General features: G+C 46.2%; 1 protein-coding gene across 1 annotated transcript in view; it reads right to left on the bottom strand.

Moving 5' to 3' along the window:
• The window catches only part of LOC137622782 (UBX domain-containing protein 1-like), a 41,591-nt gene that overhangs the window by 8,027 nt on the left and 6,348 nt on the right, over positions 1-27,216 (bottom strand). Inside the window, exons 2-6 of the mRNA XM_068353380.1 lie at positions 15,552-15,667; positions 11,824-11,956; positions 9,337-9,460; positions 8,294-8,421; positions 4,898-5,135 (exon numbers count right to left, since the gene is read on the bottom strand). Of these exons, the coding sequence (XP_068209481.1) occupies positions 4,898-5,135; positions 8,294-8,421; positions 9,337-9,460; positions 11,824-11,956; positions 15,552-15,667 (739 nt within the window). The remainder of the gene's footprint in view (positions 1-4,897; positions 5,136-8,293; positions 8,422-9,336; positions 9,461-11,823; positions 11,957-15,551; positions 15,668-27,216) is intronic.

The following is a 27,216-nucleotide window of genomic DNA, read 5'->3' as shown; positions in this document are numbered from 1 at the left end:
AGATACTCCAGATGTTGAGGCAGAGGAAGAGAAGGTTCCAAGCAAAATACCATGAGCCCACACTCATGGTAAGCATCCGGAAGCTTGTCCCGGCGCTGAAGAAGGTCGAAACCCGAGCCTACCGGAGTTGACCAGCCCTCCAAACAGCAGAGGAGGCGGAAGCCTGCACCTGAGCGGCCAAGAGGAAGGCAGGGAGAGTTCTCTGGGGAAACAAACCTGCTATGCCACGGCGGGATAGCCACACTGCATCATAAGCAGGAATACTTGCAGTCTAGGCTGAATTCGACGAGCACCCTGGAAGATGGATGGAATGGAAACTGAAAGTACCCGTCCTTCCGATCCAGGGTTTAAGGAGTCCTGTCGCCTCGTTACCAGTCTGATCGATTCTGCTGGCCGAAGTTTGTTCGACAAACTTGATCGGGGCTGAGAGGTCGACTATGGACATCCCCTCTCAGATCCTTCCTTACAAGAAAGGATCGACTGAGGGGGCCGGGGGTGAAGCCGTCGATGATCCTAAGGAAGACCTTCGCCTAAGGTATGGATCATTCTGCCCAACCGGGCAACTCTGCTGACGCTATGGCATAGAGGTTCAGAGACACTGAATTCACTGACAGAGACGGCAGGCGCGCGATATCCTTGGCTACTCACAGAGAATATGCGGGAATGGGCATCGGGAAGCTGTCATTCGGATGAGTAACCTTAAGCATCCTCCCAGCGAAAAACCTGCAATCCTAGAGTTTGTGCACTCCTTTTAGGAATATGCCCCCCCGGGGGAGTCTCCCGTGCCCTCTGTTCCTGACAGGAGAAAACTGCAATTGGACACTTTGTCCCAGTTGTCGTAGCCGATAACTTAGGCCGACGTGGTTGAAAGAAAAGGCGCTGGAGCCCTGCAGAGTCTGGAAGAAAGCGCCTTGGAGGAGTGAAACCGGAAGTCGATTTACTCCGCACAGCAGCTGTCTAAGTCTCTGTCCTTGGGCACAAACAAACTCTTCTCAAGGATGGAAGGGTGTCTGAGGTCGTCGACCTCCACAGATGAGACACCCGAAGGAAGCCCTCAGTCAGCGCGTCCAGATGGTACAACATCGAGCTTGTCCGCAAGTTAGATACTTAACGACGAAAGGCCAAGGTGCCTGAGCTCGAGAGGAGGAAAGTACCCTTGATCTTCCTGTAGCTTCCTAGAACCAAACCTCGGGCCGTAACCGAGGAGGGAAAGAACCTGGTAAGCTCCCAGAGGAAGAGGTAAGCAGTCACCCCTTGTCCGATGGAGAAATCTCGAACGGGAAACCCCCCCCCCCCCCCCCCCGCGCCAAAAATCCTTCCAGGGAATGACGGGGAAGGGCTAACCCAGGTTCAGGAATAGAGGAGTGTTGCTCAGATCTCCCTTAAGTTTCTCCTATTCTTGCAAGTGCCATGCTCTGTGTTTACGGGGTGAGACAGTGTTCTGGAAATACGCTCCAGAAGAACTCGCCAGGCTGGTCATGCTGCGAAAACCCCATTGGGAATCGTGGTCGCAATTGCCCTGGAGCTCGCGCGACGGGAATTCCTGGTGGTCGGCGGGCGATAACCCATAGACGAGCAATGGATACTGCAAGAAATAAGCCGACATTTGTGCGAAGAAACACTATAGGTTCGCGCGACGGAACACCATCCGTCTGCGCGATAGAAAAAAACCGTTGGTTCGCGCGTGGGCGAACATTGGAGAGCATGAGCATAGACGTGCAGGCACGTGGGCATGTGGGCGCACAGGCGAGTGGTCGCGTGGTCGCGCGGTTGCGCGGGCGAGCGGTCGCGCGGGCGCGCAGGCGAGCGGTCGTGAGGGTGGGCAGGTGGATGAGAGTGAGTCCGAGGCGGCGAACGCAAGCGTTAGCCCGATGGCGAGGAAACGCGCTGCCGCGTGGGCGAGGAGGACTGCTGGCGATATGGATCAACAAGCGATCGGTGGTGAGCTGGTGAGCGCTAACGCGCAGGTTGGCGATGGCGCGTTGTGATATGCCGACGCGATGGTCGAGCAGTATGCGCAGGTGAGCGATCGTGCGATGGCGAGCAGTATGCGAAGGTGAGCAATCGCGAGCAGTGATCAGCATGCGCAGGGTCGCGCGATGGTGATCAGTATGCGCAGGGTCGCGTGATGGTGATCAGCATGCCAGGGTCGCGCGATGGCGATCAGCATGCGCAGGTTAGCGGTCGCGCGATGGCGAACAGCATCTGCAGGTGGGCGATCGCGTGATGGCGAACAGCATACGCAGTTGAGGGTCGCGCGATGGTGATCAGCATCCGCAGGGTTGAGCGATGGTGATCAGCATCCGCAGGTGTGTGGTCGCGCGATGGCGATCAGCATCCGCAGTTGAGGGTCGTGCGATGGCGATCAGCATCCGCAGTTGAGGGTCGCGCGATGGCGATCAGCATTCGCAGGTGAGGGTCGCGCGATGGCGATCAGCATCCGCCGTTGAGGGTCGCGCGATGGCGATCAGCATTCGCCGTTGAGGGTCGCGCGATGGTGATCAGCATCCGCAGTTGAGGGTCGCGCGATGGCGATCAGCATCCGCAGTTGAGGGTCGCGCGATGGCGATCAGCATCCGCAGTTGAGGGTCGCGCGATGGCGATCAGCATGCGCAGGTGAGATAGTAGCTGGCGAACCATGTTCCTTCAGAAGTGTTGGAGAACGTTGGCGTGCCGGCTGTAACACACGTGGGCGATCCGGAGATCGCTGGCGAGCTGATGATCGCTGGCGGGCTGATGATCGCTGACGAGCTGTGATCGCTGACGAGCAGAAGGCTACGCGTGGAAGCCTGCGCAAAGAAGAAGAATCCTTGACCCCGACCTGAACCGAAGTTCTAGATCGCGAGGGCGAACGTGGGTGCACAGGGCACGTAACGGGAACCAACAGGAACCGCAGGGAAGATCATCTTGAAAGCGCTGACGAACAGGGAAACCCTGACACGCAAGGGAAGAACCCCCGTGGGGGCAATCCTTTGCCCCGAAGGGAACGTTGTCCGCCGGGAGACTGATGTCCGTCGGAAGACCGCTGTCCGTCGGGCATACCGTTGTCCGTCGGGAAGACCGTTGCCCGTCGGAAGACGAGATCAGACTGCTGTCCATCTGCACCAAGGCGGAAGATCGAGAAAAAGGAGTTGTAGGCTGCAAACGGAGATCCAAAAGGGCGCCTCAAGCACCCTTATAGGGAGATGAGAGGCCCTTACGACGAGGCGGACGGTGGGCCTTACGGCGAGGGAGGCCAACAGCAACAGCAACAGCAACAGCAACAGAAGAAACCTCCGAAGAGGAGTCTCTATGAGTGTACTCTCTCGCGAACGAAAGAGAAACACTTCGTGGAAGAGACTGGTCAGCCAGTGACCTAAAAGGAGCAATCCTCCGAAGAGGACCTCCTGCAGTTGCCCAGCCCCTTGAGCGAAACTGCAGGTGCGACCGCTCAGCACCAAGAGCATAGTCGCACGAAAAAAAGGCAAGAGAAGAACCCCCCAAAAGGGGAAAAACTCAAGCCTGGACAGGAAAAACTTCCCTCGGAAGGAAAGTTATCCGCCCAAGGAGGCAAGCCTCCTGACTGTTCTAAAATGAACTGGAGAGCTGTCCGTCGATACGGGAGTACTACCAGTAGAAGGAGACACGCCCCTGACGAAAATACAAGGGGGGAGGCAGCAATAGCCGAATCCCCAGGACTCAACCAGACAGCTCACACCGTTGCTATATTACAGAAACGAACTAGATCGGTAACTGTAAAAAAATAAAACAAATAATATTAGTACACATTCATTCCCCCAGGAAGGATCCGAAGAGGAATCCCCCGAGGGAAAGGAACAAAAATTACACAACAGGCACGTGCCCTCACAACCACTTACACTCGCGGAAGGAGAGCTGTAACCAAAACAGAATTATAACAATTATAATTATGTAACTATGTAATTATGTAATTTAAAAATGAATGAACACTAAAGAAAGAACGAAAACCCCGAAAGGAATCGTTCTACAAGCTGAAAAACAAAAAACAACTACAATTAGATTCATAACTAATTGATACAAACGTACGGCGTAGCAACCCCCCACACGGAAAGGAAGCTAGGCTACAAGGGCGTAGTAACACGTAGTAAAAGGGTGAACGACCTCAAGAGAGAGAGAGAGAGAAAGACATAAGTCAAACTCGATCGCCACCCATAAAATACGCCGTGGTGGCCTAACTGCCGAGGCTTCCACGTAGATATCGTACACTACACACACACATCTGAAAAGGAAACTTACTTATTTCTATACTCAAATATATATACAAACATGAAAACATGTTTACATATATATTGAGTAAAAGAAAAGTAAGCGATTAAGTAAAGACAAAACAGACAATGGCTGCCAAGCGAGGACCAAGACAGAGACGTCTGTCACAGTCCGAGCCAAAATTTAAAGTGAGTATTCACCTGTGTGTGAGGGGGAGGAGGGGTAGCTAGCTACCACTCCCCTACCCCCCCGCTAACTAGCGCGGGGGTAATACACCCTCGTTAAAATTCTAATGGCTCGCCATTTCAGCTGCGCTAAAAGTAATACCCTTTGTAAATAGCGTGGTTTGTATTTCGGTTACGGAACAAACTCAAAATATATCTAGTGAACAAGACAGAAATCATTTCTTTAGAATAATGTCTTCTAACATCTAGTAAGGATTTCTCAATAATCTTTACCATTTTTTTTAAACTGAAGAATAGATAAACTGAATTAGTTTCTCAAAAGTAATTTTGCAACAACAGCAAATCAAACATCATAGACGAAAAAATTCATAAAATGAAAAGGGATATCCATGTGGGAACAAGTTTTCTTAACAACTAAGTCATTCATTAAAATTAAAAATATGTCCATAACAAGAATTCATTGGAAAGAACAAAAATAAACTTTAAACCTGAAGTCTGGCTGTGGTGTATTCTTTCTTTTGAGCAGGTTGAGCCGGCGAAGTACTTGGAGCTGGAGTTGGTGCTGCCTGCGCTTTCTCTTCAGGCTGTGATTTGTTAGCAAACATTTCTTTTCTAGCTAGTCGGTCCCTTTCAATTTGCTCTTTTACCTTTTGGCGGGCGAGCTTGTCCTCTAGTTTATCACGTCTCCTCTCTTCAGCTGCCTTTCTTATCTCCGCCTCTTGCATTCTGAAAGTGGACCAAAATGGTATTACCCCTAAGTACATCAGTTGAGAGGAAAAATACTATTGACAAAAGATTACTTTAAAAGGGAAAATCAGTTATGACATTTTCAAGGGTTATTAAAGCGATTATCTGAAGTTAAAAAAAAATTACAAGTTCCCTCCTAGACTTTTGAGCATGAATTTTTTAATAAAAATAAATTAACTAAAACCTCATGAAAATGAGTTTTGAAATAAATTCAAATCATACCTGGCAAAATTAACAAACTCTTCTGAAAGAATTTAATAGTCCTGTCTATCACAAGCCTTAAAGAAAAATCAATTTCTAAGCCAAGACTGAAGCCTTTAGCCTAATGTACAAACAATAATTATATGTCTGCAAGATAGGAATATGATTTGTATGTAATCAATATAGACCTGATGTATGAAGATTAACCATTAAGTAAATAGGTATTAAACGTATACAGTATGTGCACTTCTATAACTTTTTGAAGTGATGACTGTCATGATCCTACTATAAGTATAAAAGAGGATTTATTCTCTATTATCAGTTTCCATTCCCCAATTCCTACATTTTATTTACTATATAGAGCTCCACTTATAGTCTAAATAATTTATAATAACTTTTAGGCTTGACCTCGTGAAAACTGTTAAGACTTTAATGGCTACATTCAACATTTAGAGCAACTTAGAGTTCTATGTGTAAGGAGTATTAGATTTATCAAATATCTGATATAAAAGAAAATCAGTATTCACATACAAACTTACTAGTTCAAGCTTGCTTTATATTCTGCAGCATTTGCCTCCAAACACCTTCCAAAGGAAGAATTTATCCTTTCTAACTATCTGACAGTGTATTAGGGTTGTGGTGGCCGATGTAGTAACATTCCTGACTGGGGTTCGAGTCCAGCTCAAACGCGTTATTTTCTTAGGTCGCTGCAACCTAACCATCCTTATGACCTAACGATGGGGTGTTTGGGAGAACCTATAGATCTATCTGCTGAGTCATCAGCAGCCATTGCCTGGCCCTCCTTGGTCCTAGCTTGGGTGGAGAGGAGGGGGCTTGAGCACTGATCATATGATATATGATCAGTCTCTACGGCACTGTCCCTTGCCTCTGCCAGTCATGAGTGGCAGAGGGCCATGAATGTAATAGTGTCAAAAACTAGTTCTCTGCGTAGTCTAATGTGACAATAAATTAATTGTATTGTTAACAAATCAGAATTTTTCAACATTTGCCAATCATTCGTGATTTGTAATATTTTCCAGTTTATTAGTCAGTGCAGTTCACCTGCACACCATTCCCACAAAATAAGGTCCCTTTCCACGTTGTACTTTTTCATTAATTTCCATTTCATTCGTCATTAACTTTATATTGCTAATGTTCCTTTCCATATTCTACTCTTCCACCTTTTGAAAAGTTCCCCACCATTCGCTCCAATTCTGTTGTAAACAACAAGTCATTAGAACATCATAGGTGCCAAGGGTCTCTTTGCTGGCATTCTTTTCTAATATCCAACATTGCTACAATAAACAAAGCATGGCTTGGTCTTAATCCTTGATGTACACCAAAGTTTATCTCAAACTCTTGACCTCTCGTACTGTCTTCACTCTAGATCTAATGTTAGGATAAGAGTAACAATGCAGTACTGCACTATTATAATGCATCTTACTGGTGCTCCCTGCTAAGCCTGTTCAAGGGCCACAATGTGTGGTATTATCTCTTACAATTCAGAAAGGACATTTCCTGTCATTACCTCATTGAATAGATAGATTTTGTTAAAATCTATCCCAAACCAAAACTAAATCATTACATTTTCATAGCATAAGTACAGCAGTCTTATTCCTCCGTGACTTCAGTATTGCACTGCATCCTCTTCTTTGTATCGTAAGACACTTTTCCCAATCTTCTAATTCTTCCTCTTACTATATCAGGTTTTTGTACACTCTAGTAAGCTAACAGAAGACAAGCTCTCTCCTGCTGATTCTATTGTGTCACTCGTTATTCCAGATGGTCCGAAGACTTTTCCATTTTTCATCTTCTCAAAAGTTCCTATTAACATTTTCAGGTATTGAATTACAAAACCAATTTATGTTCATCTCTATTCATACTTTGCTCCTTTGATGTCCAGATAATTGACAATGTACCATACAGCTATCATCTGAGAATCTTGAGGCCCTACACTTATTACAACTATAATCTTCCTCAAACCTTACTAGGAAGACATTCCACCCATCCCTATAGCCCTTATGATACTTTTCTGGCAACGCTGCGATCAGAAAGGATGTAGCAACAAAACCCTAACCCTGTTGATGACCAGACAGTCTTAAGTGAGACCGTGCACATAATTCAGTAACAGAGTTCCCGATCATGTAACAGAAACCAGAAACTAATCCCAGGAACATCATTACCACACATCAACAGCAGTATTTTTCATCTGGTCCTAATCATTATCAATCAAAGACAGGAAGAAATTACAACTTTGCTTTTGTGAATATTCTAATGGAAATGTAAACAGGGAAAATGTGTTTGGTTATGGTAATGTGTGGGTTTGTGTGGGTTCTCCAATGTTAAGCAGGCCTAGATATTCTACATCGGAGACATCAATTATACCCTTGTAGCAGTAGACAAGTAAATGGGTTTCCAAAAACTTGCCTTGCCTCTCAATATCATAAGCCTTTGTTTTAGAGTTCATTAACAGATTGTTCAAGCCCATTTAAATCTTTAATGTTCATGATAACTGCCTTGTTAATAGTAAAGAGGTGATCAAATTTTGAATTGATGGAGATTAACTGTAGTGTTGCAAGAGACGAATTCTATGAATGTTCAAGTATAAAATTATTTTACCCACAATTTTCTTTCTTAGTCACAATAAGAGACAGCAAGGGATAATTCATCCTGTTTTGCTGTTAACAATAAACAGTTGAAGAACTATGACGAATTTAGGAGAAGCAGCAGTAATTAGAATTTCAAGATCTAGTCTGACTTGCTCAGACCAAAACATTATTTGTTAGGTAGTATGTATCTATGGTATGATAGTTTCTTCTTATTCAATCTTTGATACCAAGAACCAATATTTTTTTCCAGAAAATTAAACAACTTGATTTTACATATGCAATATTTATGAATTATCTAAACTAAAATTGTTATCAAGCTAAACTTACACTCTTTTTCTCTCTGCCATGGCTTGGCCCATCTGGATCCTCTTTCTCTCTCGCTCTCTCACTTCCTTCTCCTCTTCTTCCTCCCGTTCTTTCCTGCGTTGCTTTATCTTCTCTGCCAATTCCCTTTTCTGTGAAAATTTTACTAATGAAAACAATGTCAATTTTAATTTTTTTCATACATCAGAAACTGACCTAAAAAAATCCCTTTTAATCCTCACGCAAGATGTTAGAGGATCTATTTAAAAACTAAAAAATGCAAGGAAACAATTTTTAGCATAAGATATGTAAAAGAAAAATATTCTCCTTATTTGAAAAGAAAAACAACCAAGCAACTGTTGTTTTGCCGACTGTAGGTTCTGATATCTTTCAAGTCTAATTCTTAGTGTAAGTTTAAGAAGTACTGTAAGTGAAGTGTTTCTCTTACACCTCTATGTATTCTTTAACAACCTATCTTTTATCTATAGGTTTAATACGAAACCTATTTATAGATTAGTGATTTTGTCTATTTGCCCAATTTTCTTTGTAAGCGCTGAAAAAGCTGTGTATTTTTTGCTTACCATTTTCAATCCATATTTACTTAAACAATATTTCTATCTAATTAATAGTTTTACTAGTTAGATTCTTATTTGAAGTTAGTTTTGCATTTAAGTGGTACAGTATTCTACTATTATCAAGTTAGGTGTACCTTATCAGTAATGGTAATTGGCATTCAGTAGGCCATATGCACTGTGTCCCAGAATGAGAAAGGAAAAGATGGCTTAGATAAAATATATTTCTATTTTCTGTGATGGTAAAGCTCATACTTCTAAGATTTTGATTAAAAGGGAAGATCCATGGAAATGATTTGTTTTTCTACGAGTAAATAAAGTTCTAATCTCTTTTACACAATCTTACTTATAAATTATTTACTTTTCAAATCAGATGGCTTTAAATCTCTATATGCGAAAAAAATTGTTCCTACATTCCTCTAACATTCATGTGATTCCATAAGGTAAATAAAAATCTGCTGATAACATGCATAAAGAAACTTCCTCTATACATACCTTTTGTAGCTTCTCCTCCTCACTCAAGGGTTTTTTTTCCTCGGTGGATTCGGAAAAGTTTTCGTGGCCAGATTTTATAGCATGATATTCTACTTCCTCATTACTTTTAAAGAGCTTTCCACAACTGAAAAGCAGAGATTAAATTAAAATGGGATACAGGTGCTCAAATACAGCATCCTAGCATGATTTTAATGAAAATACAGTATTGCACTATACAAAAATCCAATTTCTAATATAATTTACTACAGTAATGCAAAATTATTATAGTACTGTACTTTTTATAAATGCCACTGTTTGTACAGTCTGTAACCTAGAAATATGAGGGGGGGGGGAGGAAGATGAATTGTAAGTACAAAGTGAGAAATCTGTTGGTATAGTAGAAAATGACTAACATTCACTATATAATCTTAGAAATCACAAAACTATTACTTTTTACAATTCTGTGGTTTATATTACCATCACCTTTGGCATGTGGTGCTACTACATTTGGCATCTACATGAATCCATAAATAAAACATATTACAAAACAGGTAACATTAAAAAAAAAAAAACTACGGTAACTAGATGAAGTTCTAAACTATACAGTATTTCTAAATTAACAATTTTGTCACTAGTCACTTTATCATACACCCAGAAGACAACTTGACTGAATATAACAAACTTCATCATCATCATCATCTCCTACACCTATTGACGCAAAGGACCTCGGTTAGATTTCACCAGTCGTCTCTATCTTGAGCTTTTAAATCAATAGTTCTCCATTCATCATCTACTTATAGATATAAAAGTAGTTGATCACTGACTTTTGCTAAAGACAAAAAGTTACGCCTTAAATATACTGTATTGGAATCTACCTCTTTGAAGGCAAAGATGTAAAAAGTTATGACTGATCAAATGATCAGACCCTCAACAATTTGGCATAGATTGAAAGCATTGAAATGGCAAAGGGTATAGTGTATGAGTCACTCTTTCCTAACTTGCGGGTCTTCTCAACTAAGTCCTAACCCAAAGGGGGAACATAGGGTTGTGTTAGCCTATTGGAAACGTCCCTGCCTGTCAATCTGCTACACTAGGGTACAAGATCTACTCAAGCTTGATAGTTTCTTATAGCGTCTGCAACCTCACCATCCTAGTGAGCAAGGGGGAGGGTGTTTTGGGAAAGCCTATAGGTCTACCTGCTATGTCACCAATAGCCACTGCCTGACCCTCCTTGGTCCTAGCTTAATGGAAAGGGGGCATGGGCAATGATCATATGTATATACTGTCAGTCTCTAGGGCATTTTCCTGCTGGGGGATTGTCACTGTCCCTTGTCCCTGGCATTCAAGTGACCTTTACACCTTTAAACACCTTCCAACAGCATAATAAACTTGCTCAACAGAGCAGAGCAGTCATGTAATTGATTTGCTATGCAAACGAAATGCGAGGATAGAAATTGTTTTTAAAAAGAGTAAGTAAAGACGCTTCTTCCAGAGGATCATATAAAGCCTAGCAAGATTTTGAACACAAACAACAGATTCCATCTAGTTAGCTGAATAGTTTCCTTGGAAGATTCCAGCAAAAAAAATTGGTAATCAACTCAACTCTGCCAATAAAAAAAGTATCTCCTGAGAAACAAAGACTTGAGAAATGGTGGATCTAAAGCTGCTTCTCCAACCTACCAAGTTAAGACCAGAAAGAGCCAGGCAATGGCTGGTGATAACTCAGCAGGTAGATCTATAGGCTCTCCCAAAACTCCTCCTCCTCTAGCTCACAAGGATGGTGAGACTGCAGATACTACAAAAACCCATCGAGTTTGGTGTTTTAAAACCCAGTCCACCAGATCTCTAGGCAGGGACATTTCTAATACTGTACACTACCACAACTCTTAGTAGTTGCAAATTTATTGCTCAACCAGTTTCAATCCCAAAGGTACCCAAAAAACTTTCCCTAAATTCTAGCTTCTCCCTGACTGGTAGGTAGATAAAAAATACATGCATTACTTGAACTTTCTATGATCACCTTAACATTCAGTATCATTTCAGATTATATTACCCCTACTTCTACCATATCTTCAACCATTTCATCTTTAACCAGTATGTCTACTACATTTTGTCTTGTCTCCCAGACATTCCATCTGTATTTATACTTCTGTGTTGCAGCCAGTGGTTTCTGCGTTGTCCCTTTTATACTTTACTTCTAGAATGTAACAAATACCTATGTATCTTCTCGTCAGAATTTTCCCCTTACCTAATTTTCCCATTCCTGTTACATTGATCATCCTTTTATGTTTGCATTATTTCTACATGACCAAAGATTGCTTTTCTTCCACATACCACCAGTCTACTTAAAACAGCCATATACTGGTAATTGTAAAAAGTGATAGGTTTTTCATTTGAATGACAGAAAGGAAATCACACATTTTAAAAACCCTATGAGCTGTGATGTGGTTTCCTATTCCAAATGTTACACATTAAAAAAGAAATAAAATCCAGCAGAAATGCTCTTACTCGTCACACTTTATTGACTTGGCCTCTTCTTCTTCTTTACTGGCGCCTTCTTCTTTACTGGCGCCTTCTTCATTGGCATTAGCACTTCCAGCTTCGCCCGTCTCCATCTTACTATCGGACTGCGAGTCTTTATCTAAACAAAGAGTAATATTCATTAAGAAACAAAAAATTCCATAACTTGCATAACTTTTTACAACTGTCAACAAAACTGTGATGAGTGTTTACATCTATACAGTATCTAAAAATAATCTATCCTCTACTAATAAAACAGATCTACTGTATAGTATTCGAAAAATAATCCTTTTTCTCTAATACACCCATTCTACATTATGCAGTTGCCCAAAACATGCTCCAAAAAATGAATCATAATTCCCACTCTACAGAGGATTTCCTCTGGATCATCATCATCTCCTTCTATGCCTATTGACCCAAAGGGCCTCTGGACCAAGATTACATAACTTAATGTTTGGGATCTTGCCCTTTAAACTTTAATATCATGGATTTCTATCATGAATAAAAATGTTCACCACTCTGAATATTATCATTAGCTTTTACAAAAGACTATTACTGTAGTTCAACTTATCCTGAATAGGGGGAAGAGCTTTATAAAATATAAAAGCATTGAACTACAGCACCAAATATATGACCTTTTGAATGCTAATGAGCAAAACACATGATCTTGAGACAATGAGGGGACCAAATACAGCATGGAAAGAAACAATTTCAATAATATTATTCATTTCTGTACTCACCTGATTTTAATATTTTACAGTATTACTTTCGTCTCTGGAAGCTTCGAACATTGGCATTACAGTACTAAAGATTAAGATATGTCATTTTTGTTTCCTTCCAACATGCTACTACCTCTAATAAAGCAATGAGACCACCGTCTTACAAACATTAACTTGCTCCACATGTTGTGCCACATCTTCAACCTTAAAGTCGACTTACTTCCTTATCCTCTTGACGCCACTAATCAGTGGGGGAGGAAGGTGGGCATGTACGCAAACATTAGGCAATTATAAAAATGAGAAATGTTACTATAGAAATTCTGTTTATTTCTATAAGCCTTACCTGATGTTTATATTGCTGACTCCCACACTCCAAATGAGGTAGGTAACCCATAAACATACCTTTAGTCTATGCTTTTGGATACTTTAAAACTCCAGATGGCACTTAAAAATTCCCTTTATCACCTAATTACTATGAAAAGAAACCTTGTGGCCCAATCATAAGTTATAATTCTATTGCCATACCACACTGCAGAGGAGTTTATTTATCAATGAGCATTTTTCAGTGAGAATATTCAACTAATTATCCTGAGTTCTAATAGTTTCCAGGCTCTATTTCTAACATCTACGATGCCCAATCTGCTATGAATGCTAAAACTCCAAAACCAAAGGGATGGACTCACTGGCTGGCGTGGGTAGCATAGCATGACTTGATGTAAGGAAGCACTTTCCTGCTTATCCCTTTTTGTGCTTCTTTTCAGGTTCCAACCAGAAAGTAGTTAAGGGGAAGGAGAAGGGGGAGACTGAAATAGGCAGTCACCACTTCTAGCTACCGAAATTTCATAGTGAAGAGTAGCAAGATCAAAGACTCATGAGGCCAAGAGAGATGTTACATTGTCCAACATGCCCTATGATGACTTACTATGTTACTATCATGTTACTAAATTACACAAGAGGCATCTCCTTACTCACAGCAGCTGGAAAGGATGAGAGCCTACTTTAAGTCCCCTACTTCTTCAACTTGCGTATTTTTCGTATGGAACCTGAAAGGGGGCTCATAAGGGCTATGTAGGATTAAGACACTTTTTACATGCAGAAGGTGAAGTAATTCTTGTTGGGGTTTAGATGAGGCCTAATCCTTCCCTACCCCTGACATGCGACATAATCACTCCTGAAGCTTCAGCTGCAGTACCCGATGGAGCACTAAAGGACTTTCAAGGCAATGAATAGTGGAATACTGTCCCCCTGCTGTCAGTACACCTATTAATCTTCAAAAATAGTAAGGAGTCTCAAATTGATCCATTCTGAGCAAGGTATTATTATCATTATTACCTCTCTGACAGACCTTGTAAGGAAAAGCGAGAGACTCAGGAGTCGCTCAATTTTGGGAAAAAGTTGGCCAACAAGTTTTCAGACTGGTGAGAGTGTAAAGTCAGCATCTTTCCCTTCAAAACAAGCAGCCTACCTAACTTAATTATGATGGAAAAGTCTCGGTGTTACCAGGAAAGAAGACAAAGACCATCTCTACGTCCACAGGATATTTGCTTCACTTCCCTTAGATATGTATACTTACACAGCAGTATCTGTTGGAAAGAAATCACCAGAAGTCAAACTTTAGGAAAGTCAAGGAAAATTCCATGGATAATTAAGCACAAGAGAATCAGAGGAGGTATTCTGCACATTCTGCTTGGGCCTAACTACATGGTGATCCCTCCTTAAGAAGTCATGAACTGGCCCATCAAGTGAACGTTACCAGCAGATGCACACACATGTACATGTTAGCATGTCCTTTCATCAACCTCCAGGGAGGACTACCAGTCATAGGATGCTTGGCAAGACTTTTTATGAGAGATCACTCTATGGGACTTTTTCTTTGTATGGGTGGAAGAGGAAGAAAAGGGGAAATGTAGAGAGGGAATTAGGAGGAAGAAGGGGAGAAAGAACAGGAGTAAGAGGAGTCTAAAGGTGCAAACACAGTGTACAGTCTGATCACCTCCCTTCATGAGTGTATGTAATTACCCTAAACTGTGCCAGGGAAAACAAGCAGGGGAAGCAGTAGAACTGACTTTGGAGCGCTGATAAAAAGGATCCATAGTCCTCTTGGATTTAAAGGAGGGGTATTAACCCCATATGACAAGAGAGGACACTTCTTGCTTATCTTCCCGTGGTTCTACCCAAATACCTCCCACTGCAAATAAGACTAGAACAAGTACTCTGTGCAGGGAAAAGTCACAAAAACAAATAAGGAAAATTTTTACGATTTATAGACAAGAGATAAACCATCCACACACAACCAATTCAAATTCCGGTAAATTAAACTGAAGGGGAACGGACTTCAGACCAAGAAAGGGCAGAGCGTTGCAAGAGGCCTACAATAGATGGCAGGAGAAACAAAGCGCTAGGCTTACATCAAGCTGGTGGGTATTAACTTGCTCACCCACCAAAGCAACAGTTAACTATCTTGGTATGAAGCTTCAATGACTACATCCACATGCCAGAAATACTTAAGTCACCTATTTTTCAGATAAAAAAGGGGTAGCAGAATGCAAGGCCAAGTACAAAATGTGAATAGTTTTCAGCACAATATTTACACCTAACGGTATAGTTTTCAAAGTAGATTTATTGATTTGGGCCCTTAGCCAATGGGTGGGGCAGGGAGACCATTCAGCACTCTGGAGTAACTCGGGGATGACCCAATTGTTGCACCAGAAAATAAAAAATTTGTAAGTAATTTGTATTTTTCCTAGTATACAAACCTGGAGCTATTTATAGGGTAGTCTTTCAGCTACGCCAAAAGTATACCCTATAAATAAGCGGAGGGTTTGTATCTACGCCGGAACAATTAATAGTTATGAACACCAACTGGAAAGAGTTCTTGGTATTTCACTTTTCATACTATAACAGCAAAGACTTAAAAAACAAACCATTAGAAAAAAGGTACAATCAATAATAAATAAGCGTAAATGTTATGTAATGCAACCATTAGCAAGATGTTACCTGGTTGCTCCTTCGCTGGAGGGGGATCATTTATGCTAGGATCATCAGCATGAGCTAAGAGCCATTCCATGGCTTGCTCAATTTTGTCCCCGCCCACTACTGAAAGCGCCTTTTTCCTGAAAGGTAAAAGGATGTTATTATTAATATGGAAATTTCAAGCATTCACAACCCATTAAGTACAACATTTTGTACAAGCAGACAAATCATCAATAGACATACTGTGGCCATTGCATCTACACATCAAAATATAAGTAATATGTTTTGTACAATATTCTCACAAAGATAAAAGTATAATCAAACACATTTAAGTCAATATGCAATGAAATAACTTCTGAATCATATGGGTTAGCTATGACCAATAAAAATTATATTCCTCCATTAAATTTATAACTTCACAACACAATAGTTTTATATTAAATAACAACAAAAGTTCAAACAATTTTATATCCACAAGCAACTGTAAATGTACTGTAATAAAAATTCAAATAAATTTATCTATACTATCCCAAGTCAAGATATGTTCATCATAATCATTACTGTTTTGTACATCAGATTTTCCCATAACTCAAATTTTATCATTTTATGCACTTTTGCCTGAATCCCTATCTGATTTAGGTATTGATTTTTTTTCATACAAATAAGCAAAAGCAGGTAGGTGTCAAAATATCGAATTTCATTATTTAACAATAAGAAACTCAACACAATACACCGTCCAAATTTCTTAGGAAATTATTTAATGTACAAGCGCAGTACAGTACACTAATCAAAGTGAATTAGTTATAAGTTATAAGTTATAAAAACCTTTCACACATCCCCTTATGAGCAAAACACCTTGGCAAACACTATAAATTTGCACATTTTTCCTAAAATCACAAATTTTAAGTAATATGACAAATTCGAAGATAATTTGTATTTTTCCTAACCATACAAACCTTAGCTATTTACAGAGGGGGGGTTACCTTTTAGCGCAGCTGAAATGGCGAGCCATTAGAATTTAACGAGGGTGTATTACCCCCGCGCTAGTTAGCGGGGGGTAGGGGAGTGGTAGCTAGCTACCCCTCCCCCCCTCACACACAGATGAATGCTCACTTTCACTTAGAGGTAGGACTTGTCTTGGGGGACAGGGCTGGCGGGCAAATATGTGTAAATAGCTAAGGTTTGTATGGTTAGGAAAAATACAAATTATCTTCGAATTTGTCATTTGTTCCGTAACCGAAATACAAACCACGCTATTTACAGAGGGTGACTTACCCCTTAGGTAGGGTGGAAAGTTCCCAGCCATACTGGCTTTGGCTTTACCCGGGGACTCAGAATCCGAGTGAGTCGCACTCGAGAAAAAGAGTCCCTGCACCTCACAAGTTCCTTGCTCCGCAAGGAACCATGTGGCCTACGTAAGCTTGTGTGTGAAGGAAGAAGTGTGACCCGTCCTAGGCAGTTGACCTGGAGTTCCAGAAGGAACTCTGGGTTAGGACGTTCCCAATACCACCTCGTCAAGGTATGGGGGACGCGACAGTATTGACTCAATACTCGGAACACAAGGAAGCATGGTTTACCTGCAGAGGTTCGAGGTCAGCTATGCAGAGACCAGGATGCTGCTTCTCCGTAGAGGGGTTGATGAAGAAAGAAGTAAGGGCCAGACATACTTCTTTCGTTCATGCAGACTAAAACCTGATAACAATGCCCTCAACCTTCTGCTACCTGTCCAAAAAGGAGCCTGAGGTTAGACCAGCTGTTGTGTAGCCACCACAGAGCGATAGCAAACGTATCAAGACTCCTGTGGGTCACGCCCTGCAGGAAGCGGGCTGCGAAGGTCATTAGACGCTTCCAGACTCCAGCTTGTAGCACCTGCGTCACAGAGTAGTATTACTCGAAGGCGAGGGACGTTGCGATGTATCCAACATCGTGCTGTAGGGCGACGTGACGGGGGAGGGTCTGGAGACAGGTCGAGATGAATGTCCTTGAGTCCTGGCTGAGGAGGTATACTGGTGACTCTCCCCCATGTCCTCCTTGTGCTCCCAAATCGGCTGCAACTGAGGACAAACTGCAGCTGTTCCCAGCGCTAACCTCTCGATTCCTTTACTGGCAAGAAAGAGAAGGTCTTGGGACATCAGATACAGAATGGAGACTCGAAATCTTGGATGAATCGGACCGAAGGGCCGGGACCCCCAGATTCTGAGTCTAGCCAACAACTCAGGAGCGAGCCTGAATGTTGCCTTCCCCTCTTCCTAGAAAGGGGGGAGTCGTAAGAGACCAAGAAGATTGCTTACACACTGGCCGTGGCCAGAGTGAGCAGGAGACCCAAGGCGGAATACAATCCGAGGCCTGTCGTAAAGGGTCTTGAGAAGATCTCTTAAAGGACTAAAAGTCCGAGCCATGCTCCAAGTTGGAGGTCTTCCTCCAACTAGGGCAGGGACGATCGTAGCTTCGCATGAGCGAGGATAGATCCAGCGGGCAGGAAAAAGTTATTCCTTTAAGCCTGAAGGTCAGGGAAAGGCTGAGCGACAGGCTTCATTGCCGAGAGCGGAAAGGAGTTTCCTCCCGCCGAAAGGCAATAAGACCGTTATTGCTGGAGAAGAGGCCTCAAGGGAAGAGGTATATCTCCCACGGTACCAACCACCTTAGACTCTTCACTTTGCCTGGGAGACCCCTGTGGATGACTATCGCAGATGACGCGACCTCCGTACCGCGACTGTAGCGGGTTGTCTCTTCTTGAGGAGGAGGCGTAGTGTCTCCAGGCATGAAGCCGAAACGACGCCCCGGTTCGGGAGAGATGTCGCAGTGTGGTTGCTTGAGTAGTCTGCGCCGTGGGAGAAGCTCTCCCGGGAGTTCCATCAGGGGAAGCAGAGGGTCCAGAAACCGTTCTGCGCATAGTCCCAGTGGAGCTCTCCCATTGAAAGGTTGACAGACAACCTGGTCTTGTTGAGACCCATTGTCCACAGACCAAAAGGAGGGAAGACGCAGGCGTCGAAGTTGTCCCACCATCACCGGAATGCATCTTGCCAGAGTCTCGGGGTCTGAGACTAGGGGTTCCAAGCTGTCGCGATCAGGTCCCCCAGACCAGTACTTGCTGGTTACCCAAGGTCAAAGACCCCCAGGTACACTCTCTCTACGAGGCTCTGCTCGGATAGTCTGAGAAAACATTCCCCTGCCTGGAATGAGAGAGCCGATGGTGGTATTGAGAGAATCTCAATCATCCCGGTATCTCTACTGCAAGATGTGAAGGTGTGAAAATGCGTCCCCTGCTGGTTAGAATACGCCAGAATCATGAAGTCGACGCGCACGGGGCGACTCGGCAGGAGCTGTAGGATCTGTAGAGGGCCAGACTAAGGCCCCTAAGCCTGCCTGAATGATGGAGAGGTATCCTTCAGGTCTTGACCATAGGCCTGGACCGGAACATGCCCCCCCCCTTTCCTTTGACGAGTCCGAGAACAGCATCAAGAATGTGGGGAAAGGACGAGAATATCCACTACCATCAAGAGGCTCCATAGGTCAACCCCCATTGCAGGTCTAATAGTTCCGCTGGTCCCATAGGGGCCAGGAAGTCCGGTTAAACATTGCCTGAAGCCACCGGAACTTGGATCGCCCCACATGGAACTTATCCTGAGGCGACCGTTCGGACTATAGACGGGTCAATGAGGAAAGGAGAACTAGGAAACATTCCAAGGTAGGGCTGAAAACTCTGCTTGACTGAGAGCAGGTACTGCGACTCTCCTCAGTCTTGCCACAGTCAACCGAAAGGAAGGCTCGGAGGATGTGGTAACAGAATCTGGCGTCCCCAGGTGGTCACCCATCCAAGTACCGACGTTGCTTAACCTCGCTGCACGGACGAGAAGCGGGGTTTCCAACGTGGTAAGGCCGTTGACTCAATATCATGGCCAGATACTCCAGATGTTGAGGCAGAGGAAGAGAAGGCTCCAAGCAAAATACCATGAGCCCACACTCATGGTAAGCATCCGGAAGCTTGTCCCGGCGCTGAAGAAGGTCGAACCCGAGCCTATCGGAGTTGACCAGCCCTCCAAACAGCAGAGGAGGCGGAAGCCTGCACCTGAGCGGCCAAGAGGAAGGCAGGGAGAGTTCTCTGGGGAAACAAACCTGCTATGCCACGGCGGGATAGCCAAACTGCATCATAAGCAGGAATACTTGCAGTCTAGGCTGAATTCGACGAGCACCCTGGAAGATGGATGGAATGGAAACTGAAAGTACCCGTCCTTCCGATCCAGGGTTTAAGGAGTCCTGTCGCCTCGTTACCAGTCTGATCGATTCTGCTGGTCTACGCTGGCCGATGTTTGTTCGACAAACTTGATCAGGGCTGAGAGGTCGACTACGGACATCCCCTCTCAGATCCTTCCTTACGAGAAAGGATCGACTGAGGAGGCCGGGGGTGAAGCCGTCGATGATCCTAAGGAAGACCTTCGCCTAAGGTATGGATCATTCTGCCCAACCGGGCAACTCTGCTGACGCTATGGCATAGAGGTTCAGAGACACTGAATTCGCTGACAGAGACGGCAGGCGCGATATCCTTGGCTGATCACAGAGATTGTGCGGAAATGGGCATCGGGAAGCTGTCATTCGGATGAGTAACCTTAAGCATCCTCCCAGCGAAAAACCTGCAATCCTAGAGTTCGTGAACTCCTTTTAGGACTATGCCCCCCCGGGGGAGTCTCCCGTGCCATCTGTTCCTGACAGGAGGAAACTGCAATTGGACACCTTGTCCCAGTTGTCGTAGCCGATAACTTAGGCCAACGTGGTTGAAAGAAAAGGGCGCTGGAGCCCTGCAGAGTCTGGAAGAAAGCGCCTTGGAGGAGTGAAAACGGAAGTCGATTTCCTCCGCACAGCCGCTGTCTAAGTCTCTGTCCTTGGGCACAAACAAACTCTTCTCAAGGATGGAAGGGTGTCTGAGGTCGTCGACCTCCACAGATGAGACACCCGAAGGAAGCCCTCAGTCAGCGCGTCCAGATGGTACAACATCGAGCTTGTCCGCAAGTTAGATACTTAACGACGAAAGGCCAAGGTGCCTGAGCTCGAGAGGAGGAAAGTACCCATGATCTTCCTGTAGCTTCCTTGAACCAAACCTCGGGCCGTAACCGAGGAGGGAAAGAACCTGGTAAGCTCCCAGAAGAAGGGGTAAGCAGTCACCCCTTGTCCGATGGAGAAATCTCGAACGGAAAGCCCCCCGTCAAAAATCCTTCCAGGGAATGACGGGGAAGGGCTAACCCAGGTTCAGGAAAGAGGAGTGTTGCTCAGATCTCCCTTAAGTTTCTCCTATTCTTGCAAGTGCCATGCTCTGTGTTTACGGGGTGAGGCCGTGTTCTGGAAATACGCTCCAGAAGAACTCGCCAGGCTGGCCATGCTGCGAAAACCCCATTGAGAATCGTGGTCGCAATCGCCCTGGAGCTCGCGCGACGGTAATTCAAAGATTTCGCGTGGGCGAACGTGGAAGCGCCCATGCGCGGTAACGCAAACGAAGGTGAGCGAAGGAGCGCAGAAGGAGGGCGAGCGTGGTAGGAAGAGCGAGAGCTGGTGGTCGGCGAGTGATAACCCATAGACGAGCAATGGCTACTGCAAGAAATAAGCCGACGTTTGTGCGAAGAAACACTGTAGGTTCGCGCGACGGAACACCATCCGTCCGCGCGATGAAAAACCGTTGGTTCGCGCGTGGGCGAACATTGGAGAGCATGGGCGCGGACGCGCATGAGCGTAGACGTGCAGGCACGTGGGCGTGTGGGCGCACAGGCGAGCGGTCGCGCGGGCGAGCGGTCGTGAGGGTGGGCAGGTGGATGAGCGCGAGTCCGAGGCGGCGAACGCAAGCGTTAGCGCGATGGCGAGGAAACGCGCTGCCGCGTGGGCGAGGAAGACCGCTGGCGATATGGATCAACAAGCGATCGGTGGTGAGCTGGTGAGCGCTAACGCGCAGGTTGGCGATGGCGCGTCGTGTTATGCCGACACGATGGTCGAGCAGCATGCGCAGGTGAGCGATCGTGCGTTGGCGAGCAGTATGCGAAGGTGAGCGATCGCGAGCAGCACGTGCAGGAGGGCGATCGCGCGATGGTGATCAGCATGCGCAGGGTCGCGCGATGGTGATTAGCATGCCAGGGTCGCGCGATGGCGATCAGCATGCGCAGGTGGGCGGTCGCGCGATGGCGAGCAGCCTCTGCAGGTGGGCGATCGCGCGATGGCGAGCAGCATCCGCAGTTGAGGGTCGTGCGATGGCGAGCAGCATCCGCAGGGTAGATGATAGCTCGATGGTGATCAGCATGCGCAGGGTCGCGCGATGGCGATCAGCATCCGCAGGTGTGCGGTCGCGCGATGGCGATCAGCATCCGCAGTTGAGGGTCGCGCGATGGCGATCAGCATCCGCAGTTGAGGGTTGCGCGATGGCGATCAGCATCCGCAGTTGAGGGTCGCGCGATGGCGATCAGCATCCGCAGGTGAGGGTCGCGCGATGGCGATCAGCATCCGCAGTTGAGGGTCGCGCGATGGCGATCAGCATCCGCAGTTGAGGGTCACGCGATGGCGATCAGCATCCGCAGTTGAGGGTCGCGCGATGGGGATCAGCATGCGCAGGTGAGCTAGTAGCTGGCGAACCATGTTCCTTCAGAAGTGTTGGAGAACGTTGGCGTGCCGGCTGTAACACACGCGGGCGATCCGGAGATCGCCGAGAGACAGGTGATCGCTGGCGAGCTGATGATCGCTGACGAGCAGAAGGCTACGTGTGGAAGCCTGCGTATAAAAGAAGAGTCCTTGACCCCGACCTGAACCGAAGTTCTAGATCACGAGGGCGAACGTGGGCGCACAGGGCGGCGCGTAACAGGAACCAACAGGAACAGCAGGGATGATCATCATGAAAGCGCTGACGAACAGGAGAGCCCTGATGAGCAGAAGAGCGCCTGTGCGCTAACACTGAGCAGGAGCAGGAGAGAACACAGCAGAAGGGCGCGCAGGGAAAGCCTGACACGCAAGGGAAGAATTCCCGTGGGAGGCAACCCTTTGCCCCGAAGGGATCGTTGTCCTCCGGGAGACTGATGTCCGTCGGAAGACCGCTGTCCGTCGGGAAGACCGTTGTCCGTCGGGAAGACCGTTGCCCGACGGAAGACGAGATCAGACTGCTGTCCATCTGCACCAAGGCGGAAGATCAAGAAAAAGGAGTTGTAGGCTGCAAACGGAGATTCAAAAAGGTGCCTCAAGCACCCTTATAGGGAGATGAGAGGCCCTTACGACGAGGCGGACGGTGGGCCTTACGGCGAGGGAGGCCAACAGCAACAGAAGAAACCTCCGAAGAGGAGTCTCTATGAGTGTACTCTCTCGCGAACGAAAGAGAAACACTTCGTAGAAGAGACTGGTCAGCCAGTGACCTAAAAGGAGCAATCCTCCGAAGAGGAGCTCCTGCAGTTGCCCAGCCCCTTGAGCGAAACTGCAGGTGTGACCGCTCAGCACCAAGAGCATAGTCGCACGAAAAAAAGGCAAGAGAAGAACCCCCCCAAAAGGGGAAAAACTCAAGCCTGGACAGGAAAAACTTCCCTCGGAAGGAAAGTTACCCGCCCAAGGAGGCAAGCCTCCTGAGAGTTCTAAAATGAACTGGAGAGCTGTCCGTCGTCACGGGAGTACTTCCAGTAGAAGGAGACACGCCCCTGACGAAAATACAAGGGGGGAGGCAGCAACAGCCGAATCCCCAGGACTCAACAAGACAGCTCACACCGTTGCCATATTACAGAAACGAACTAGATCGGTAACTGTAAAAAAATAAAACAAATAATATTAGTACACATTCATTCCCCCGGGAAGGCTCCGAAGAGGAATCCCGAGGGAAAGGAAACAAGAATTACACAACAGGCACGTGCCCTCACAACCACTTACACTCACGGAAGGAGAGCTGTAACCAAAACAGAATTATAACAATTATAATTATGTAACTATGTAATTATGTAATTTAAAAATGAATGAACACTAAAGAAAGAACGAAAACCCCGAAAGGAATCGTTCTACAAGCTGAAAAACAAAAAACAACTACAATTAGATTCATAACTAATGGAGACAAACGTACGGCATAGCAACCCCCCCACACGGAAAGGAAGCTACAAGGGCGTAGTAACACGTAGTAAAAGGGTGAACGACCTCAAGAGAGAGAGAGAGAAAGACATAAGTCAAACTTGATCGCCACCCATGAAATTACGCCGTGGTGGCCTAACTGCCGAGGACTCCACGTAGATATCGTACACTACACACACAACTCTGAAAAGGAAACTTACTTATTTCTATACTCAAATACATATACAAACATGAAAACATGTTTACATATATATTGAGTAAATGAAAAGTAAGCGATTAAGTAAAGACAAAACAAACAATGGCTGCCAAGAGAGGACCAAGACAGAGACGTCTGTCACAGTCCGAGCCAAAAGTGAAAGTGAGCATTCATCTGTGTGTGAGGGGGGGAGGGGTAGCTAGCTACCACTCCCCTACCCCCCGCTAACTAGCGCGGGGGTAATACACCCTCGTTAAATTCTAATGGCTCGCCATTTCAGCTGCGCTAAAAGGTAACCCCCCCTCTGTAAATAGCGTGGTTTGTATTTCGGTTACGGAACAATTGTATTTTTCCTAACAGTACTTACCTCGAACTACTTTCTTAGGAGTATCTAGGATTCTCCTCCCAGCCAACCAGAATTTTGTGTAGTTTCCCCTATCTCCGTTTTCTATAGTGGGTTCCTCTGTAGCGGATGAATACGCGCCCTGAGGCGACCCGGGTCAGTGAGCGCGCGTGGCCAGGTCTCGGTCACCAGTAAGTTTATGATAGATATGGTATCAAAGTCCCGTAAGACACTCGGGGAAGGATGGGTGGGCCATAACCCGAGAGCAGTTCAAGGTAAGTACTGTTAGGAAAAATACAAATTACTGTACTGTACTTAAAATTTGTGATTTGTTCCAACACGGAGTACTTACCTCGAACTACTTTCTTAGGAGACTTATACTTTAAGAGGCGGGGGTGGTCTTACGGGCCAAGAGACCGGTTGGATAATAAGATCGAACCTAGATAGGAGACTAGGTTCTCCTGACCCAAAACGGAATATGAGACTTAGGGAAAACTACGCAAAAAACTATTTAGTGTATAAGTAACTCACCTCTATAAGGATCTCCGGACATGGGTACTTCCATCTGAACGTTTCCCACATGGCAGGGGTAAGGGATAAGGGGGGGAATGGAGGGGAAGCGGTAATAAGGGGATAAGGTAAGGAAGGAACCTGTGTCGCTTAGACTTACCGCCCACGGCTTCCCCGGGGCTACAACCTTAAATCTTTTGGAGCGCAGAAATGACCGGACCAATAAAGAAGCCGTCCAAAGACTTTCTAGAACAGTCCTTCAGGTAGTGGGCCGTAAAGATGGACTGCCTGGACCATGTGCCTGCCTTCAGGATCTGGCCCACCGCCATGTTCTTCTCGAAGGCAAACGAAGTGCTCAGGCCCCTATTATCATGGGGTCTCAGCTTACCCGGAAGGGAGACTCCGGTGCTGTCGTAGGCCATCACAATCATCTGCCATAACCAGAAGGAGACAGTATTCCTGGAGACTGCCTTCTTCCCCAATCCCGATGAGACGAACAGACTCTTGATCCCAGGGCGAAGTCTGGCCGTCCTTTCTAGGTACTTTCTAACTGCCCTGATTGGGCACAGCAACAAATCCCTCGGGTTGTCCGATCGCGGAATCACCGGCACCGAAAAACCCTCAAACCTAGGGTCCCAGTAAGCTGGGTTCTGTATCTTGGCTACAAAGTCGGGCAGGAACTTGAAACTTATTTCTCGCCAGCCTTCCGTGTGCGAGACCTCCTACGACAACCCATGGAGTTCGCTTACTCTCTTAGCTGATGCCAGGGCTAGAAGGAAGACAGTCTTGAGGGTGAGCTCCTTGTCTAGGATGTCCTTAAGGGGTTCGAAGGGCGGCTCCGACAGAGCCTTCAGAACTCTGGAAACGTCCCACTGGAGCACTCTAGAGGCACGGGGAGAATATGATTGCTCAAAGCTCTCGATGAGCATCGAGACTTGCCTGGAAGCTCCTAGGTCAAGACCTTTGAGGATGAAGACTTGTCCCAAGGCCGCTCGAACACCGTTGATGGCCGGAATAGACATGCCTACCTCGTCTCTCAGATAGACTAGGAAGTCCGCTAAGGGGACCACTTCCCCTTAGCCGACTCGTCGAGAAGATGGGCTACCCATCCCTCCTTCGATGCGTCCGTGAACAACAGCATCTCTGGGGGATCGATCGCGAAGGGCATTCCCTTGAGGGTGTTCGTCCTGTCGTGCCACCACTTCAGGATCTCCTTTGTCTCCGGGAACACCGGGACTATCATGTGCGGGGACTCACCCAGGGTCCAGAATTTCTTTAGGTTCCACTGAACCACTCTTAGCATGAGTCTCCCCCGGGGGACTAACTTTTCCAACGACACGAGGTGGCCCACCAACCTCTGCCAGTCTTTGGCTATCCTCGGCAGGTCCGCTAGGAAGGGCAAACTATCTGATCTAGATTGTCCAACCTCCTTGAGGAGGGAAAGGCCCTCACCAACTGGGTGTCTAGAACCATCCCCAGGTAGGTCATCCTAGTGGAGGTCGTCAGCTGCGACTTTTACAGGTTGATGGTAATACCCAAGTCCCTGCAGAACCGTAGCAGCTTCGCGCCTTGCTCCCTCAGTACTCCCACTGAGGCTGAAAGTAACAACCAGTCGTCCAGGTAACGAATCAGGCGGATCCCCTGTTCGAGTTCCCAGACCGAGACTGTTGTGTAGACTCTCGTGAAGACCTGAGGGGCTGTCGACAGCCCGAAGCAAAGGGTCCTGAACTGCAACGCTTGGGTACCCCATTTCACCCTTAGGAACTTCCTGCTGGAGGGGTGGACAGGGATCTGAAAGTAGGCATCCTTGAGGTCTAGAGACATCATGAAGTCCCCTTCCCTCAAGGCTGCCATTACCGACTTCGGGGTGTCCATCTTGAAGTCGGTCTTGCACACAAACTTGTTCAGGGCCGACAGGTCTATGACCGGCCTCCAACCCCCTGTCGCTTTCTCCACCAGGAAGAGTCTGCTGTAGAACCCCGGGGTGGGGTTCTTGACTGGTTCTAACGCCCCTTTGGCGAGCATGGCCGACACTTCCTCCTACAATGCCGCTCTTCTTAAGGGGTCCTTGGGCGCCAACCACTCCGCCTGTTGATCCGGAATTAGAGGGGGTGGGTCTGCTAGGAAGGGTAGCCTGTACCCGTCCTTCAGAACTGCTACGATCCACGGATCCGCTCCGTAGTCCCGCCAAGCTTTCCAAGAGTGTTAGAGGCATCCCCTACCTGAGGCTTCGGCAGGAGTAGGGGGCCTCTCTGCCTATCTTCTCCTCGAGGGGTGGCTGGAACGCTCTCTCCTAGAGTTGGGATAGGAGGACCTAAAGGAGGCTTGCGGAGTCGAACCTCCCCAACGGGAGGGCTGCGAGGCTTGATGCCAAGACATCGACGGGGACTCTCTCCTAGGCTGGACTGGCGATGAGTGGGGGTCGTCTGGTGCGGACCTCCTATGAGCCGGACGTCTTGCAGCTGGAGGCCTGGGCTTCCCCGCCTCTTTGAGCTTCCTGACCCTCTCCATTACCTCTTCGACCACCTTCAGGGGGAAAACGGAATCGCCCCACACCGGCGAGTTCCTCA

This window comes from Palaemon carinicauda, chromosome 2 (assembly GCF_036898095.1).
Source record: "Palaemon carinicauda isolate YSFRI2023 chromosome 2, ASM3689809v2, whole genome shotgun sequence".
NCBI lineage: Eukaryota > Metazoa > Arthropoda > Malacostraca > Decapoda > Palaemonidae > Palaemon > Palaemon carinicauda.
The sequence above is the reverse complement of the archived record's forward strand: the minus strand, read 5'-3'. Positions and strand labels throughout refer to the sequence as shown.